Source organism: Protomyctophum parallelum (assembly GCF_964188405.1).
Source record: "Protomyctophum parallelum genome assembly, chromosome: 9".
Taxonomy (NCBI): domain Eukaryota; kingdom Metazoa; phylum Chordata; class Actinopteri; order Myctophiformes; family Myctophidae; genus Protomyctophum; species Protomyctophum parallelum.
Window position 1 is genome coordinate 26931703 of NC_139706.1, and position 20588 is coordinate 26952290.

General features: G+C 44.1%; 1 protein-coding gene across 1 annotated transcript in view; it reads left to right on the top strand.

The window, feature by feature from the left end:
- LOC310864738 (roundabout homolog 1-like) overlaps positions 1-20588 on the top strand; it is a 159621-nt gene that overhangs the window by 93449 nt on the left and 45584 nt on the right. Inside the window, 1 exon segment of the mRNA XM_083773463.1 lies at positions 15138-15295. Within this exon segment, the coding sequence (XP_083629589.1) occupies positions 15138-15295 (158 nt within the window).

Below are 20588 nucleotides of genomic sequence, written 5' to 3' on the forward strand. Positions count from 1 at the left end.
TGACCTCAGTAAAAAAAAGGAAAAAACTTGCCAATTCCACAGTCGAGTCTTAGAGAAGGTAGTCTTGCATGAAATAAATTGAAGTCATTGCTAGAATAGATGTTTACCCAGAATGCACCATAAAACTGCTCAACTCGCAATGAGGGTAAATCTAACCTAGCCTACCTCTGCCTGTGCTCAGTAAGTCTGACTCCTTGAGACCGAGCAGGGAAGAAGAGAGCAAAGGATTTCTCTCCCACCTCTATAAATCTAGTGGATATTTTGGAGTCTGCTGTGAGTATGTTGGTGTAGTAGCCTTAAATTTCCCCCTGCTACAGGGTTGGGCTTTGTGCCCTGGAGAGACAGATCATAAATCAGCTCTCCAGGATGTTTCAGCCATGTTAACAGTAGCAAAGAAACTCATAAAACAAAGGAGAAAAAACTATGAGGGCACTTTTCCCTATTTTCGTTAGTTTGAGCCCCTTCTTATGAAGATGGAAAATGCTGGGCTCAACATCAGTCCTTGAAACCTTACACAGTGTAAATTTCACAGGGATCAGTGTAATCTTTGGCACGCATAATATGAAATGTTCTCCTTGGCATCAGCCATGCTTGATATTGCTTGTTGGACAACTTGACAACCATATAGTGTAAATCTATAGCGGCAAAGTGTTTGGCAATGATAATGTAGCCGTACAGTACAGTACATGCCCTTGTAACATGCCTATACTAAAGATCTAATTTCATATCTGTCCCTCTCTCTATCTCTCTCTCTCTCTCTAGTCTATGTCTTCCCAGTGTAACGGATCCCTTCTTAGATAGGGATATGGCCATCTTTTCATCTTGCCCGGGTCCATCTGGGAGAGTTTAGGGTGCATGTGGAAGCCATTGGGACGGGGACGCTTACTGATCAGAGAAAGATGTGCCCCTCTAGGAGCAGCACATGTTGGGATCCCAGGACCCTTATTTGCTTCGTCTTAGCCTCTTTAACATTCCTCTGTGCTCTATCTCTGGTACCCCCTAGCCTTACCCCACCCCACCCCACACACACTTACACTTCAACTTAACCTCCCAAACTATTCCTCGTTTCCTCACTCTTCCTCCATCCTCTCTTCCCTCTCTCCCCAGCGCTTGGTGGAAATGAAAGTGGCCATGACGAAAGGCTGAAGGATCGGCTGTAACGTTACTTTGGATCCCCTTGGGTTTTTCCCCTTTCACCCCCTCCCTGCTCAATCCCTCTTTCCTCTCGGGCTGCCTGTTTCCTCCCCACACAGCCCCTATCGGGTTTCTCCTCCACCCCCAGTTACCTCCGCAACAGCCGTTGATGTAATGCTAGCTTACAGTCCTCTCCCTCGCCGAGAGACTTGTGCGTTCCTCACAACAATCACTCACTCCTACTGTTTCCAACCCCCTTAAACCTCTATCAAATTAGACTTTCATTGGGAACTAAGTGTATTAGGTTAAGATTTCCATTACGCCAAATTAAGATCAAAGGGAGACCTTCCAGCTTGTCTGCTTTGTATTAAGATGGTTTGGCATAATACTTCAGATGAGAGAAAAACCTCATGTCAACCTCCACCGGATCTCATTAAGAACGGTTTAATCAAGCGTAGCCCATGTTAGAGGCACAGAAAGCATACTGAAGTGAACGACGACTACCAAACACAAGCTGCGGCATATCCACAACATGGGAGCCTGGCGTACAGTGGAAGCTGCCGTGTGTCAGCCAGTGGCGGTTCCAGCTGAGTCGAGCTGTGGCAATTGGGCAGGAGGTTCGATTATGTTTATGATATCCATTATCTCTGATCCGAAACAGAGCCAGACGCCCAGGCTGGGGTCGATGGCCTCCTCTGTAAGCTCCACACCAGGGTCTCATCCACTCTGGCCCTGGTGACTATTTGCACAGCGCCGCTATAGAATAACACAATATCAGTCTCCAGTGCTGTCTGTAATAGATCTCTGTTTTTGGAAGATGAGTGAGAGGCTGGAGAAGGCACTCTTATCTGCTCTTGGGATCTCTGGCTTAATAGGCAAGTGGAGATATCTGGAGCAGATGTTTTTATTCCTGAACACTCGGGATGAGGGTAAGCGCTGGGTCAAATGCCGCACTCCGGCGACGGGTGAATCCTCAGTGTTTATTTTACTGTGGGAGTGTAGAAATGAACCTGGAAAGGTACATTTTTACACTGTCAGTTAAATTAGCACTAAGGATGTTACTGTGTGGATATATTCTCCTAGCTGGTGTGAGTGAACTAGCTGACAGGCTCCCCATTTCTGCTCAGAATCACAAGCTGTCCACCCTGCACAGGTGAGCCTATGTCATTGCACGTCAAGTCATATTAGGTAGTAGTTAGTAGGTAGTTGTATAAACTGCACAGTCCATAAAACATGCTACCTGGTGCTCTAACTCAATTATACGCCCTCTACAACCTGTCTGACTTATTTTCTCTCTTTCTTTCACGAGACACATGCGACATGAGCATACAAACAATGCACTATACCTGTATACTCAGCAAAACATGCAGGCGTGTACAAAGACACGGGCAGATAGAGTGTACAGACAGTCCAAACGTACTGTAAACACACAAACACACACGCACGCACCCACGCACACACCCTGATTTGAGTTTCTCAGAAGGAGAAAGGGAATTAAAGGCGCCTCTCAGCCGAGCCACACTTAAGGGTCCCGAGCAGTGTGTAGCTGCTCTGCAGTCGATAGGGTAAGGAGGGGTGATTGGGTTTGGAGGAGCAATAGAGGAGGTCTGGGGGGAGGGTCGAAGGGGCTCCGGGGGCCAGGAATGTTAATTGGCAAGATTGTTTTAATAAGGCCCTCATCGCGGATGCTGAGAGAGGGCTGGGACCGCACAGACGGGGAAGGAGAACAGCTCACGGAGATACCACCGTACCACCTACAGTAAGCTGCACGGTGGATTTTATGAATGGGTGTAGCGAAGACGTATGACTGTTGATTTGTTTAGGTCTGATTTTAGTGCAGTAAAGGGATTTACAGTAATGAGCGTGCCACAACAGTAAATGTCTAAATGATGAGCCTGCGCTCACCAATTTCTGTTGTGTGTAAAATCCCATTAAACCATGAAGACCCTTGCTGGGGCACAGTATATTACCGTAGAGTAGCAAGAGAGACAGAGAGTGAAACCTAAGCCTATTTGCTTCTCTCTCTCTCCTTCCCACTGTAAGAACGTGGGAACAGATCTTAAGTGAGATGATAATTAGGAAACACTTCTACTGAAGTGTCACAATCACAGAACACATAATAGACAAGAATGAGTCCCTGCAATGTTAAATAAAAATGAGGTGAATACATTATTACAATGCATAATAATAGGGCATTTTTCATTTTCTGTATTAAAAATCACAACTGTGTGAAGTGAGGGGCGCTCTTATCATCTGACCAGACAGTGGCCTTGTGGTTAGAGTGTCCACCCTGAAACTGGGAGGTCGGGGTTCGATCATACCAAAGACTGGAAAAATGGGACCCAATGCCTCCCTGCTTGGCATCAATGGGTTGGATTGGGGGGTCAAATCAACTAATCAAATGATTCCCAAGCGCGGCACGGCTGCAGTTCACCGCTCCTTGGCTGTGGCTCAGCGCTCCAAGAGATGGGTCAAATGCGGAGAACAAATTTCACTGCGGTAACGTGTGTGACAAATTGTACGAATTGTACGATTTTCTCAGACACATATGACGTACAGTAAATTCTCCATTCATTGTCAATGGCATTTAATGTTTGTGCTAGGACAAAATTCTACCCTATAGCTGAATATAGGAGGGGACGAGGAGACGTTCAGTATTTGATGTAACTTCTTAAGCACAAAGTAGTAAATAGATCAATTCATCTCCGGGCTATTCGCCTCTGTGTGTGGTGTGAGTGTTGCGTGTTGTGTACGCACAGTCGCACACAAAGCAGAAGATTCTCTTGCCCTACTTCACAGAGGGCCAGTATGATATGAACAGAGGTCTAGTGCCTGCAGGTATCACTGGTGTGTGTGCTTGTCCATGCACGTGTGCACGTCTATATGTGTACTATTACTACAGTGTTGCATCTTTTGTATTGATGTGAAGGCGGCTTCAGTCTCGGGGTCAGCGAATGAGTAAGGAGAACTGGGTTAGTGGGGTGGCAGATCTTTGATTGGAAGGAGAGGGCTGTGGAGCTCCACCTACAGGTGAGATGTGGAACACTGCAGGACGAAAACATAGCTTGTCTCAAATGGTGGAACGATACCAAACGCTGTTGCAAAAATAACATTGGTAGATCAATCATAGTACACAAGTGTTGATTGCTGCAACCTCACGGTTGTTACAGCCCTTTTGAAGTGTGAGTTATACCTTGCATAATGTCTCGTAAATGTGGAAAATATCAGATGTACAAGTTTGCGTTTGCGACACGGTCTGAGCTTTGAGATCTGCTGTTTTTGTTTCGGGCGCACGGCAACGTACGGTGGAGCATAAATTAGGCATTACACTGATGATGGTGCAAATGAAAGGTCTCTTTATCTCACTTATATTATGTGACAACAGTGTGAAACTCCCCAGATGGAAACAGAAAGACCACTGTGGTGTTAGCAGTGTGTTTGACTTAGCTTAGCAGTCCCTAATGAGAGAGCGCTACATGTCGGAATGCATTTGGCAGCTATAATATTTGACAGCATGTTTCCACAACAGGTAACACGCTCTCCTTAAAGAACCGAAACGCCCCCCCAAATCACTTGCATGTGCGGATAGATCACATGACGTCTCAGGCATGGACAGGACTATAAACTGTTCCTCTGTGTTGTTCAATCATAAAGTTTAAATGTGATAATCCCATGCAGATGTTTGTTGCACAGTTTGCACGGTGGCGATCGAGCCCCCCTATTGGCATTTTATGGGGATTGTATTTTCTGAGTTTCTTTGGCACCGGGGGGGGGGGGGGGGGTTGTTGCGGTGCATTCCTGCCTGTTCAGCCCCAGCACTATCATTTTAGTCCAACTCCAGTACTCCAATCAAGTAGGCACTGTTTATTGAACTAGGAGGTGCCAAGTCACTCACTTACTCACTCACTCACCCACTCACTCACTCACTCACTCATACAGTACATATATCTGCCTCCTTGCTGCCCTGAGTGCCTCTCGCCATGTTCGCCAAACGCCATCTCTCTCTGCAAGCTTGACGAGAAGACTTATGACCATTTAAACAAACACAGGCACTCAATGGCCTCTCTGTCTGTACGGCTGCAGGGCAGGGTTTCCTTTATGCGGTGCGTGTGTGCGACTGTGCGTGCGTACATAATGGGTGCGTGTGCATGTGTGTTCATTTGCAGATGGTGTGGCTGTACTGTATTGTGTGTGTGTGTGTGTGTGTGTGTGTGTGTGTGTGTGTGTGTGTGTGTGTGTGTGTGTGTGTGTGTGTGTGTGTGTGTGACTGTGCATGCGTGTGTGGCGTGTGTGCATGCGTGTCCATGGAGTCATGTGTGTGCAGTGCATGTCCTTGCTTTTTAAGATCTGTGTGTGCATGTGTAGTCTAATAATTGTTTGAGTGTATAACGTAAATGAGCGCCAGTGTACAAGTGTACAGTGAGCGCCACATTGGCTCCTTGTAGCATGACGAGTGCACCCACGAGTGTCTCTATTTGCCGCTGAGAGGACCAGGATGCCATATTGTGCCTTGGATGCCGGCAGCCCAGCCCTGTGTTCAGACTGTAATAAACCACTCTAGACCCGGCCCCTTGTTCAACTACACGGCATGGTTGGTTTACATCTGTATGTTTACATTTGTATACTTTCTGAGTTAACCACTATATACTGTACTTACTGCTGTACGTCAAATAGCAAAAATAGCTGATCTACAAGCTCGTATTGGGTTCATCATGGTTAAATGAAATCTCAGGATGGTACTCTGTATGGAGCTCATTCTCTGTGTGCTGCCATGTCCAATCTCATAAGCCTGTGGTGGGGTCGAGGGTTGCAGGGGTGGGGGCGGGGCCGGGGCAAAGGAATGAAGAGTTGAATTTGAAAGAGCGCGAGGAGGAATCTTCATAAGTTCAGAGCACAGTGTAATCCATGGTTATTTTTCACGCCCAGCAGCAATCTCATCTCATGTCCAAACTCCAAACTGCTTTTATTATTATTCTTTTTTTTTCTGCTTTATTTTCGATAGAGATAGGAAAGGCTGGAGAGAGAGGGTAGGGGTGACTTGCTGCAGAGAGCCTTGGTGAGTTGAGTCAGATTTGAACCCGGGCCAGCTGTGAGAAGGACTATATAGTTGGGGTTCCGTCTCCATGTTAAATTTAGTTGTCATTTACAACTCATGTAAAAGTTTCACTTTCAGTACTAATTTGAAGGTGAGGGTCTATAGAACTATTTTGGTTCGAGTGGCAATCACCAAAATAAAATAATTGGCCTATAGGGGGCGTAGTCAGGTGCCAACCCCCATCAGCCCTACCAAAATATGTAAACTGTAACTTTTGATTAAATTATCCAATCTGAACATATGAGATATGTATGGGTTCACAATCAGGAGTAGCATTTGGTACTTAAACCTTATTACACATATATTTCTTTCCACCCAATATTGGTGTTTATCCACAAAAATAGCAGGAAAAACGAGCTAAAAACTAGTAGTGGGGTCCCTAGACAGACCGTCATTTACAACTCAACAAAAGCTTAACTTTCACTTCTAATTTGTAGAGAATGACCTATAGAATAATTTTAGTTCGAGTGGCAAGTCTACAAATTAAAGAAATATATTTTTTTGCCAAATTTCCAAAATGGCCAAAATCGGAATTATGTTTATTTGAAAAATGTCTTAATTTTCTTATATTGCTGTTTTTTCTTTGTTTTTCTTGCTATATCAAGTTAATCCTGTGTGAAGAATCAACTGGATTTCAAATATTAATGTTTTGAATAATCTGATATAGAAACAAAATAAAGATGGCTGCCAATGTACATTGAATTACTACATTACGCCTAACTTCTATCCTGTTGAACCTAGAATGGTGATGTTGGTGCCAATACCTATGTTATCATGAATGACTAATTGTATAAAAACAAAATACATATAATAGGACAATATATAATATTTCACACAAATGAGACAATGCAGTACATATGTGGGGAACTAAAGTTAGATATTGGAATATAATACACCACTCCTGTGTTATATTTGTTTATTTTATTTTATTAGTTATACTATGTACTGCCACTATAGGGGGAAGAGTAGCAGGTGTGTCTTAATTGTTTAGACTTGGTAGCTTTTTAGTTATAAAACTAAGCATACTGCAGAAGAGCATGAGCTGCACTGATTGCTCTCTTGTGGAATTGATATTTTGAAGGTAAGCAAAAAAGTTAAACACGGATCCTAAAGTGTTTTTTATGAATATATATATTTGTTATATATATATATACAAATTAGAAGTGAAAGTTAAACTTTTGTTGAGTTGTAAATGACGGTCTGTCTAGGGACCCCACTACTAGTTTTTAGCTCGTTTTTCCTGCTATTTTTGTGGATTTACACCAATTATATGTGTAATAAGGTTTACGTACCAAATGCTACTCCTGATTGTGAATCCATACATATCTCATATGTTCAGATTGGATAATTTAATCAAAAGTTACAACAGTTTACATATTTTGGTAGGGCTGATGGGGGTTGGCACCTGACTACGCCCCCTATAGGCCAATTATTTTATTTTGGTGATTGCCACTCAAACCAAAATGGTTCTATAGACCCTCACCTTCAAATTGGTACTGAAAGTGAAACTTTTACATGAGTTGTAAATGACAACTAAATTTAACATGGAGACGGAACCCCACTAATAGCCTGTTTATCAGTGCAGCAGAACATTACATCTTAACGTGGAGAGACATGCAAAGCTATTAATAGGAACCTTTTAGACGTTGGATATTTGCCCATGACTTGTTTGCAGAGAGGTTGACATTGTTTGCTCCAAAGGTCAATGAGGTTTATAAGGGAGATCCTGCATCTATTCTTAGAAACATCGCATCATGTCTAAGTCTTGGATGACCTAATGGCATTTGGTGTGTGCAGGTGCAAACTCTGAAGGCCATTTTGGTAATAGTCTTTGTGTCCTTGTTGACATGTTTACAAGGGACCTCTCGATCAAGCAGGCACCTAGACCGTCGAGTATTTTAAACTCATGGGACTTCAAATCAAATGTCATGGATGTCATTATAAAAGCAAAACTAAAATCGTGAACGGTGAGCGTTCATACCTTACTTGGAATCGATTGCCATTAACTCAGTTCCAAAGAAATACTGTACACTACAGTAACACATTACGCACAGTAATATACATACCGTTGCTGTAGGGCAAATTCAGCCACCAGATGGAGCGGAATGAGTTAATGCCATACTTTGTCATACTACACACTACAGTGTCACATTAAAGGAGAAATTATTGCCGATCTACAAGCTCAAAACATGTCACATCACAGTTTTGAACATAATGAGGTCCCCACTCGACACTCAGAAACGATAATACTGTAAATGTTCCCTCTACACCAATCACGCAGCTGCTTGTGTCCGCAGAGACGTTGTCAGACATACTGTAATGTTTGTAACTGTAACCTCATGAGGCTCATGCATATAGCAAAATGCACAAAGTGTTAATGTATCCATTTGTAACTCTGAGAGTATATACAACATGTAACCGAATGGACCATGTTGTACTCCCCCAGAGTTAAATTAACACTGTGCACGCGCTGACGGATACAATGTCAGTGGGCCGGGCGAGAAGGAGCGTGAGGGCATGAGCTCAGTGCAGAGGAACGAGAACCAGACTGAGAAAGAGAAGCGGGAAGCTGCCGTGTCCAATCTCACATATCCACTGTGGTGGGGATGAGAGGGGGAGGAGGGGCGATGGAATGAACAGGAGTAGAAAGAGAGCAAGGAGGAGGTATCTCCAGAGCACAGCGCAATCCCAGTTATTTTTCACACCCAGCAGCAAAACTAACGCAGTCATACAGTGAAAAATAATCACACACACACACACACACCCCCTGCATAGTGCATACACTTCTGGCAAATTATCCAGCAACATCAGCCTTAGCAGTCGAGGCAATTGGGGGTATAAGACACTATAGCTGTGGGCCATGCATGTTTTGATGTAAACTGTTGGGAGTGTGTGAGCTGAGAGGGAGGTGAGAGAAGGGGGTCGACCGCTACAGGGTTGGAGAGGGATCGAAATGTGGAGACACAGTGGGAAATATATAGAGGGGGTGTATGAGAGGTGTTTGGTCTACGGGACAGAGCCGGAGCCGGAGGCAAGAACAACAAGCATCAATATGGATGCTCTCAGCACTCAGGGAAGCTGAGTGAACAGGCCAACATTTGCTCACGGCATAAACAAGTTTAACAACACATAATATTACTCACGTTTAAACTTTATTTTCACGTCAGGTATAAAGGTATTTACTATTTACTGTATGTACTGTAACTGATATACCTGGTGTACAGTATCAATTAAATTCAAGCGGCTTTATCATATGCAGCAGGTGCAAACACAGTGTTCCTCAATCTATTGTGCTTATTCTCAAACAGTGTACAGTACAGTGTGATCAATGTAAGGGGAGAGCGGTCATTGTATTACCTGAGTGCAAAAAACTGTACTGTAAACAAGATCTTGTAAACTGTATTTTTGGTGTAACATGTTAGCATAATTGCCAGTTAACTGGAAAAAGCATTGATTTGTGCTGATCTGGGCAATTATTGTTTAACCCATTTAGGATGGGAATCCCTTTTTGTGGTTTTACCCTTCAGGAGGTTCAGAGGTTCTTTGTACAGCATAGCAGCATAACATTTTTGTAATTTTTGAATAAATATTAGTTTTTTCAGAAAGATCTGTCTAAACGGGTGATTTGATTGACAGTTAAACTAGTAAATGAAAACAGCGCGCCTCCAGCCACTCTTTAATTTGTTTTTGAAATGTGCACTCTTTGTTTTGGATGTTATTCGACCTCAGCTTGTCCTGTACTTGCAAAGAAAGAGGGCTCAGAAGAGTAAAGATCATGAGTCAGGAACACGAAAGGGACTAAGGGAGAGGTTGTCCTGCAGCCGTATTAAGCAGATGTGTGTAACCATGCACATCTGGGAGGGATTAAGTCATTTCATATTTTCTGTAAGTGTTTGTTGTGCTGTACCTTGGTCCCCCGGCTCGTATTCCCGGGTGATTTATTAGAAGCGATGTTTGGCCCGTGACAACCTCGCGTTACTGCACCCCATGGCCCAAATCAAGCAAATTTGTTCAGTTTATTAGAGAACACAGCTTGCTTCATAAAAAATGGGGGCAAGGAGAGAGAGAGAGAGAGAGAGAGAGAGAGAGAGAGAGAGAGAGAGAGAGAGAGAGAGAGAGAGAGAGAGAGATCAGACACAGACAGACAGACAGACAGACAGACAGACAGACTCATTGTCCATTCTGTTTCAAGGAAATACCCCAAGCCATACTCATGTACTGCTTTGTTGTTGTGTGTCTAATACTCCCAAAGTTATTTTTGGTGGTAGCATGCTGCACTCTTGTTTAATTTCCTCAGAACAAAGCACATTTGATCTTCCCGGCCAGGCTTGTGTGTGGCATTAGGTCTTTATTTTCATTAATGTAGGATGGAGGCGCAGCACGGGAGAATCTCATTTCAATTTGACATTTCAGCATCTGTTTTCAATTTCCCCCTGGAAAAAAAAGAGCGCACAAGCGTGCATGTGCATGCCGCGTGTGTCTGTGTGTGTGTGTGTGTGTGTGCACACCCGGGAGAGGGGTGGAAGGCGAGCAAACCTGGGAGTCGTGAGGGCAAAACTGACCTTTTTAAGGGAGTGATTGAGTGTAGGAGATGATGGTAGCTAATTGTGTTAGGCCCAGAACACTCCCAGCACGCTACTGTGGACCTGGAGAGAGATTTGTCAAACCAGTACAGTGCAGCGTGGTTAGCGTGAGTGTGTCAGGGCCCTGCACAGAAAAATCTTAAGTGTTAATTTAACTCTGAGAGCATACAAATGGTCTATCTAGTATATATACAGTGCAGATGTCTGTCACTGCCAAAGCAGGTGGGCAGTGAGAAGTATGGATGTTTTATAGCGAAGGCAGTCAGCTGTCTTGACTGTGAGCCATGTCATCCTGATGAGATAAAGATACGTCTCAGTTGTAGACCACTGGAAAATACTGTGTTTCCTTATAGCTTATGCAGGCAGTGCCACAACCACACGTTTCACTGTCCCAAACAATCAGCAGTGTATTGCTTTGAGAAAATCCAGGATGGACAATGAGGCGTCTTCCTGCTGCGACCAGTGTGTCTTTGGCCCATTTCCACATTATTAAACGTCAACCTGAGAATCTCTCAAGACACACACAAATGCATGCACGCACGCACGCACATACAGTACATACATACACAGGCAGAGCTTGGCCTGTTAATAGCACAGGAAATAGTATCTGCTAGGGGACAGCTGCAGCCTCTACAGAGAGACAGAATGCAAGAGTAGACTCATTATCCCAAACACACACACACAAGCAACGCGTGCACGCACAGACGCACGAGTGCACACACACACACACACACACACACACACACACACACACACACACACACACACACACACACACACACACACACACACACACACACACACACACACACACACACACACACGCACACACACGGAACACAACAGAATGAGAGTCACTTTCCCACTTGGGAATAGGAGGAAAAATGCTTGATACTGTATGTCCACAGCAAGGAGCGACAAAGGACATCTCACTGAATCCAGGGAGAATCTCCGGATCTGATAGGGCTTTTGGGGGGGCTTTGTACCTCTTCCAAATGTACATCTGTCTGTCTGTCTGGCCGTCTGCCCCCCCTTTCTCCCACTCTCCTTCCATCCCAAAGGATTTGTTTCCCATGCAGATGTTCAGGGCTGTGAGCTGCACTGTACTCAGCTGTGTTTATAGCAAAGAGGTGTCGGATGGGAGGAGGAGAGGAGTCCACCAGGGATGTTGACGAGGGGGTGTAGGTCACAGAGTTGTTGGTGTAAACATTCGGTGATGCCATCTCTCCCTCGGGCCTCGCATTAGTCAATAAAGCATCCTTTTATCCGCTTCTCCTGCATCCTTCCTCCCTTGCCCACCTAGCCTGGTTAATAAACCAGACTAATATCGCACAGACCGCGGGATATTAGTCTTGGGAGGCTCAGCTTGGATTTCATTTCCAGGGGGGGGCGGGTTGAAACATTTTCTCTTTGACGCAATTGGTCAGAGCTACTGTCAGTCAAAGGTCTCAAGCATTGAAAGTCACTGTACCAAAGCCCGCCCATATTGCATACCGTGTCCCGATTGGCCGCCCCATTTCTCTGGTGTAGGAAATGGGCGTACAATTGAGCCTCTCCAGACCGTAATCCGGCAAGCAATTTATTTTTGCCAACGGCTGATTCGGTCTGGTTTATTAACCAGGCTATTGCCCACCATCTCCGGTGAGAAGGTGTATGAATGCTTACCAGAGGGTATACAGCGAGGCCAGCAGTGGTGATCCACTGAGAATAGGCAGCTTAACGTGACATTGAAACTCACTTATCTCACTCCCCCAAACATATATCACTGGATACGTACGTGCAGGAGTCACTCCACAAACAGCACGAGATAAGGGAAAGACAGGCAAAAACACACACACAAACATGCACGCGCACACACTAACTCTCTAATGTTCACATACTGTGTGCACACCATGAATACACTGTTCACTCTAACTTCAGAAAACAGGATTCAAATAATCAGACGTGCAAATGTGCTGTGCATTGTAATTTGGCACCCATCCAAAGCCTGATGGTTCATACTTGCCTCAGAGAGTCACGTAGCAGATCTAGAAGCTCACGACGAGTTGCTGTGAGGTTGTACATCAGCATGTTCTCAGTGCATGACTCAGTCTCAAGAGCTAGGATCACATTATCGTGTATGCTTGGTATGTTTGAATCACCATGCAGCGACCACAAAGAAAACCGCAGAGAGCGTGTGCTCAAGGCTGCCACACTGGCAAAAATGATAAGGGTGACGTTGATTGCTTTGCATGCATGCTTTACAGTGTCCATTCACACTACTAGCTGTCTATAGATGACCTCTGACTCTGGCAAATAACCCATCGTGCTCAACACGCAGCTCTACTGTAGAGTTTGACTTGAATGACAGTGAGTCTACATTATGCTGCATTCTCATTTTCCCTCCTCGCGAACCGTGTCTACATACCCATGCATTTCTGCCATTTCTACTCTATTATGATGACTATGAGATATAATTTCATTGAATATATATATTCAATTAAATGGTGTTTTGTTAAACTCATATGTCCCAGTATGAAGAGTATAGTACTAGTGAGGTCCGGTACAGTAGTGTTTCAGATATACAGTACATGAGGAGCTGTGGTTTTGATTTAAATGTGAGGACTGGGGAACCCATTACCTGCCATCTCCCTCACAAACCTATTCCCTACATTGGGATAGGGTTCCCCTTCCATGTTACAAGAAGCAGACAGCAGTATCTGGGGCTCGGCAATGGCCAATTAAGTGCTTAAAGGGTTTAAGCAAGAATTTGTAGGCTGTCAGGAGGTGAGGCTTCCCGGAGTGAGCGTGACTTTGATCTACGGCGGAGGTACAGCGCGGGTGACCGGGAGCAAGTTGAGGAGCGTGAGATAACACAAGAGTTGGATCTGTTCATCTTCCAAATGAAGAACAACAAAATGCACTTTAATGTGAAGCTATACGTGAGGCACACACACACCATCAAACACGTCTTCGCCCGGGCCCCCGGCCTCCCCCACCCACACCTACACACGGGAAACGGGACAACAATGCATAAGCTCACATTGTGCTGACCTTGCATAGTTAAGCTTGGCTTGAATTTCAGCCTGAAATTTATGAGCGCTTGTTTTCGTATGTTTTATGCAAGTATACAGTGGAGCTGGGAAAATGATTACTGGCACACAATGTCTGTACAGTAGATCGGAGGTTGTTGCTTTTTCATTTCTTTCTTTCCTCTCATAAATCTCCTCAGTTTATCTTCAAGACTAGATATTTGGAGGCAGCTTGCTTTAACTGTGACCCCACGCAGAAGACATACTTGGACATGCTGTGTTGCTACTATAGTTATGATAGTAACTGATGGTATTAAATATTCCAGACAAAATACTGTAGTTGAAGAAATCAAGCGTTAATATGTTAAGTCACTGCAATAGGATTCTGTGATTTTGACCTAGCACAAAAGTAAAAGTTTCCCCTTTTTGTTTTTACTTATGCTCAAACATAGCCTGAATAAAATAGCGGCCTCAAAATAATGCGTGAATTAATGCATTCATCTGAGTCTGTGGAGGTGATTTCTTGAATCAAAGCAGTGGCATCTTTCTTTGCCATCTCCATGGTAATGCAGCTCCTCTAGCAAGGAAAATCAATGCAAATAGGGAACCTATCTTGCTAATCTTCAGGGATGCAGCCCTGGTAGCAGATTGGATGTAATGCAAATAAACATCCATGTCAGCATAAAAGGGCTGTATGGGTAGAGGGAAGTAAGTGATATGAATAGGTGACGATAGGGATGTGACGAACTGTGTGTGTGTGTGTGTGTGTGTGTGTGTGTGTGTGTGTGTGTGTGTGTGTGTGTGTGTGTGTGTGTGTGTGTGTGTGTGTGTGTGCGTGTGCGTGTGTGTGTGTGCGTGCGCGCACGTGTGTGCGTGTTAATGAGTGGGCATGTGTGTGTGTGCATGTCTTTGTGAAAGAAAGACGGATCAATACCATTAGAGATGTTGATAGACACTGATAGCCTATATGTTTATCACTCCTACTGTAAAGGTCACATGAGAAGAGAGAGGACACTGGGGGGAGCATGTGTCGAGTTCTCTTTAATGTATTTGCATATTGCATATTCTATTTTAACCCATTCTGGGTGGGAACCCCTTTTGGTGTTAGTAGTATGTTATGCTTTAGCTATTGAAAAATAGCAGATCTACAAGCTCATAGCTTGTAGGTCTGCTATTTTTGAAAAATCGAAGAACGACTGACATAGCTTTTTCAGAAATCTGTCAGGATGTAGAAGATATTTTTCGAATCTGATCTCAGGTCAAAATGGATTAAGTAGATGCCTAACTTTGTCCTCTCCTTCTGTCCTCTTGCAGTCCTGCGTGACGACTTCAGGCAGAACCCTGCAGATGTGATAGTAGCAGCCGGCGAACCTGCAGTCCTGGAGTGTCAACCCCCACGTGGACATCCTGAACCCAGCATATCGTGGAAGAAAGACGGGAGCAACATTGATGACCGAGATGAGAGGATCACTGTAAGTACAGTAGACTATACTCAAGACTTCATGAACAGAGATTTCATAGACATGACTGACTAGACAATACTAAACGATGTAAAAAACCCTCTAAATGTAGTCTAAGACAATAGATTATAACCCAGGCTGCCAGGCATAATCATTTTGGATAATGAGGGGGTGGCAAATGCATACGCTGAATGGTATACTAAGTAAGGCAACAAAGTAAATATTGGGTTGATCTGTATTTATACAATCATGCTGTTTGTTGTGCATGGTGCGGGCTACAATGCTCATATGATAAATACAGCAGCATCTACAGTAAATACAACATGACATGCAGGAGGAATGTGGCTGTCAGTTGGACAGTCCAGCCTGCTTGATTCATCCAGACTCGTATCTAATGCGCAATTGGATTTGTTTTGCTTTATAGGTATGATTTAAATAAAGTATTATGTGAGTGTTGTTATATTGTAGCGTTGTTGTAGCTATGCACGGCACAAACGCTGGATCTAAAATGTACCCGCCACCCCAAATGAAAGTTAGGTGGCCCTGAACTGCCTTATTTAATTTAATACTAATTTAACAGTAACACTTGAATTTAATACAACATTACTGTCAACAAGGAACTGCGACGGGGGAATTTTTTTTTCTCCCAATGGGATGTCCTGGCAGTCTGAGGAGGGAGTTGGCTGAGAACATGGCAGGTGCTGCTAATGGGCCTTACCCTTGTTGGTATGCAGCCATTCTGTGAACCGTCAAAGGTCACTAGTTGTTTTCCGCTCTGCGCTGTGGTTCCTTTGTGCATCAGCCATGAATCCCATCAAACCATCCACAGCAACCCTGATTTTGCAGCCGAGTTTTGTCATCTTTGACATGATGAGTTTCTTTCCCTGCAAGGTCTCTCGCAGTGAAGGTTCAGCGCACAGTGGTAATTAAGCTTACACTGATTGGTCAGCTGCCTTGGCTGCCAGCTTATCACCCGCTCTGTCTTTTTATCACCCCCCTCACCCAGAGCAAATCAAGGCTGGGTATGTGATAAAAGCTTGTTATTACATTTTTATTACAAGCGTACTGTAAGATTTATTGTCACTCAGCCTGCATACCGACCTGGTGAGGCAGGTGAAGCCATCGGTTCATTCAGCTCATTACTCACCTACAGAAAGAGTGAAAGGTCAAAAGTAGCCAGTCTGATTGGATGGAGCTTTTAATGAGTGAGCCTTGAGTCCCGTTACATTAGTGAGCAACAACACATTGATTTGGATCGCCCACTGATGAAATCAAGAAGATTAGCACCAAGAAACGAGCTGACCAGAATCAAAGGAGGGAAAGTTAGTGTCAGTTGCAGTGCCCAGGGAATGCAAACAACTCGTTACGTCTGATTTAGAACCACACCGACCACCAATTAGTTTTCTTTAGTGAAGACCGTTTCACACAGCACGGCGGCATCAATCAAACTCTGTGTGAATGTTCTGGGCTCGATAAGCCCCGGCTGAACTGTGAACCCAACCCAATGCAACTCTTTACCAGTATCGGTCATTCCCATTGAGCAGGAAATGATTTACGGTTATTGCTTTTGATTACGCTGACTGGATGTGTGCTCTAGGTTTGGAAAGGCTGTGACTCAGCACACAAAAGTAACAGAAGCAGACAGTGTGGAGGCTGTAGTTAGCTTATTCTCTCAAGTCTGACTCATGTGTTTATAATGTATGCTCATTGGACAGATAGCTTGCAGTATGGTGTCATTGGTGTAGACACCAAATCCTACCAAGACAATAAACACTATACCTGCTTCTAAATATGTCTTTTCTTGTCTGTATGCCTTTAGCGCAGCACTGAATTCCTGCCTAAGCTGGTTGTGCTCAATACATTTTCATTACCGGCCAAGTCAAAACAGTGATTTATCACTGTTGGCTGTCTTCAGTGTAGGATTGTACATGACTAAGCACAAGACCTCTGCTTAGTGAGGGCTGGATAAGGTTGGTCGCATTGAGCCTAATCACAGCTCTAACTCATAAACAGTGTGCACGCTCGTCACTCAAAGGTGCAAGCTCCGCTGGCAGAAGATTAAGAGGCAGCGTCTTGACTGTGCACCATTATAATTGAAGGTAACAAGTACATTATCTAGTTTAAATTGAATCAAATCATAACTGGCCTTTTTAACGGTTTCAGTGTATGATCTTCCGTTCAGCGAGTTCTGCCCCGTATCTAGGTTATTGTATGTATATGTTGTGTATTACAGTGGTTCACAGAGTGGGGTTCTTGAGGGAGTACCAGGGAGTCCCCAGCCAAATGGATAGCTGGGAACCAAATGGTCCCTTGAGGGTCTATTCAATTGACACAGATTGTACAATATAAAATATCAAAAGATTGAAATGCCATTTGGGTCCGTAGCCTGCCTAATGCATGTCACACTGGGGGTCTTTGAATGGTTGAGAATCACTGTTAGAGCTGTACAAATGTTTGAGAATCACTGGTGTATCATACAGTACAGTACAGTACAGTACAGTACAGTACAGTACAGTACAGTACAGTACAGTACAGTACAGTACAGTACAGTACAGTACAGTACAGTACAGTACAGTAATTCTCATCATTATCAACCCTGCCAAACATGCCTCTTGCGTTAATATACTACAGGAGAGGAACTTTGAGGACAATGAGGCACTGTTTCCAGTTCTCTCAGTATTATATGCAGCTCTCTTGCACATGGCCTTTCTCATAATTAGATTGCAGCCCTTCTAAATAGAACACACACCAGCCAGTACTGCTGTTTACAAATCTTCACGATAACATCCGTCCAGTCCCCCACATGCCGGCGTGGTGGAAGTGAAGACGTACACCCTCGATTGTATTTGCGATTTTGTGCAATGATGTACTGTATGTACAGTATGAATAGCAAATGTAGGATGTTGTAACTGGCTCCGTGACTTGAAGCTATGTCCCTGTGGCCTGCAGTGGAGTTGGGCTTTGTGGGCGGAAGTGAAGTAGTAGATTTAACAGGCCGTCTGGGCCAGCCAGGCAGCAAAGTGCTGGTCTAGGACGAGGACATTCAGGATGACTGCTCCCCTATGAGTGCTTTTAAGGCAGCTCTACATCTAAATCCTGGCCCCCTGTGTGCAATTAGCTGGGCTGACAGGTGGGAGAATTCATGGTGCAAATGCTTGATCCAGAAAGTTGAATTCTGAGATGGTTGACTGTCAGCAAAAGGAGTGTCTCCAGTCTACAGCAAGCAAATGATCTGGTGGTCTGGGTGGATAAAGAGCTGGTACGGATTGAAATGAAGGTTGGGTCGTGAAGGGGAGGGGGGGGGCATTTAAGGCTCCATAATGTGATGAACAGCTGAGCTCATCAAAGGGCTCCTGCGCCACCCTGCATTGTTGTCTTGGGTTCAGGCCATTCCTTCCCCAACACCCCGACATGCTGGGACGTGCGGTCTCCTTGGTGATCGCTGACGATCAGAGTCAGACTCCGCAAACCACCTGCAGCAGGGATTTACTCTCTTTTTTCTCTGTTCGACTGCGGCGCGGTCTGCTAGGCTTTTGGTGGCTGCAAGGATAAAGACGAGGGTTGTAAACTTCACAGAGGCAGGGACATCTGAGAGAAGTGTCTGTTTCTGCTCTCCTATCTAGTTCAGTCAGCTGTCTGTATAAATGGCGATGACATGTCGTACGGCATCTTGCACATACTGTACGTCCATGCCTGCATCTGGACGAGTGATGACAGGCTTCCACCGAGACGCAAACAAAAGACAGCAAGGTCTTCAATCCATTAATGCTGCTGTACCACTGGCTGGCAGCTGGATGGCTTCTTCACACCTGAATAAAACAGGTCTGACAGGAGCGATGAGGGCATGATAATAGAACAGAGAGAGGAAGAAATGACAACATTGTGGGACGGGTGATATTTTGAGTCTAAACCAACCATTGTCTGCTGACAGAGACAATCAATCAGCAGCATCACAAATAGCCAAGGTGCAATACATTGTCCAGGCTCTTTTTGTATAGTATAGTCATGGCTAATTATCAGCCTGGGAAATGAAATGGTTCATCATGAATACCAACAGAGTGCATGGAGAATGGCTGGGCTTTTGCATTATCAGCACTGCCAAATGAGACATGAGACAAAAGGCAGCAGGATAGAGCCATCTCCCTGTAAAGCAGGGATAATGGTCAGATTATTGGGGCTTTCAGCAGGCTTTTTTGTTGTGATGTTTGTGTTGCATACAGAGGATAATGTCGCTGTTGGGCGGAAACCTTGTTGTATGACCAAAACGTTACATTAGGAAACCTTAATGTTACGTTAAGGAAACCTTAATGTTAAACCTTAACGTTACATTAGGAAACCTTAATGTTATGTTAAGGGAACCTTAACGTTAAACCTTAACGTTACATTAGGAAACCTTGTTGTATGACCAAAACGTTACGTTAGGAAAAGGAAAAATAGAACCAGTGTTCCAGCGGATTCAATTATAGTTATTATTCACGAGCTGTTGTTAATACTTTTGGTTAAAGAATTATAGAAGCCAGAGATGGACTTAACTACTTAGTTTCAACCTGGTTTCCTTATCTCATTATAGGCGACAATTTTCACACAAAAAATAAATACATAATAATAATAATAATAATAATAATAATAATAATAATAATAATAATAATAATAATAATAATAATAATAATAATAGTTGTTTGCACGAAAGCGGCGAGGAAAGTAAGTGCTCACAGGATCCCTGCTGTTCTGGCACTTCAAGTATGGGAAAGCGAGGTGGGAAAATACACAGAGTGCACTGGACCCAAAGTGGATCCTTATGTCAAAACCTTGTGGGACCAACGGTCCTCCTCCTCCTCTGGTCCGACCTGACCTTGGGCCTTTGTGAGTGCCACAATGTTTTAGCTGTTAAGCCTTTCCTCAAACAAACAGTAACATAATGACACTTCAAACCCCTCCAGCACCGCGGGGTGCCCCAAAAAAGCCAGCCTTCTGTTGCCTGACAGTTCATGTTCCCCCTTGCCTCTTCTTTTACCATGAATATTAAACAGTGGCGTGAGGGGCAGAGGAAGGCCTCAGAATCCAGAAAGAATGTGTCCGGTTTTGAAGTGAGTTGAGTTGTTCCTCAAGGACACTTGACACCCCCCCTCCCCCGCCACTCCAGCGAGGCCACAGTCTTTTTTAAGATTACATATTTACAATATGTAAAGTTAATTTAAATTTTAATCTCACAAATCCCAAATCATAAGCAAATGCATAGAAGGTAGTAAAAAGTGATGTCCATATTTACAGTAGATTCCAGATTTGAATAACTATTCAAGTTTTA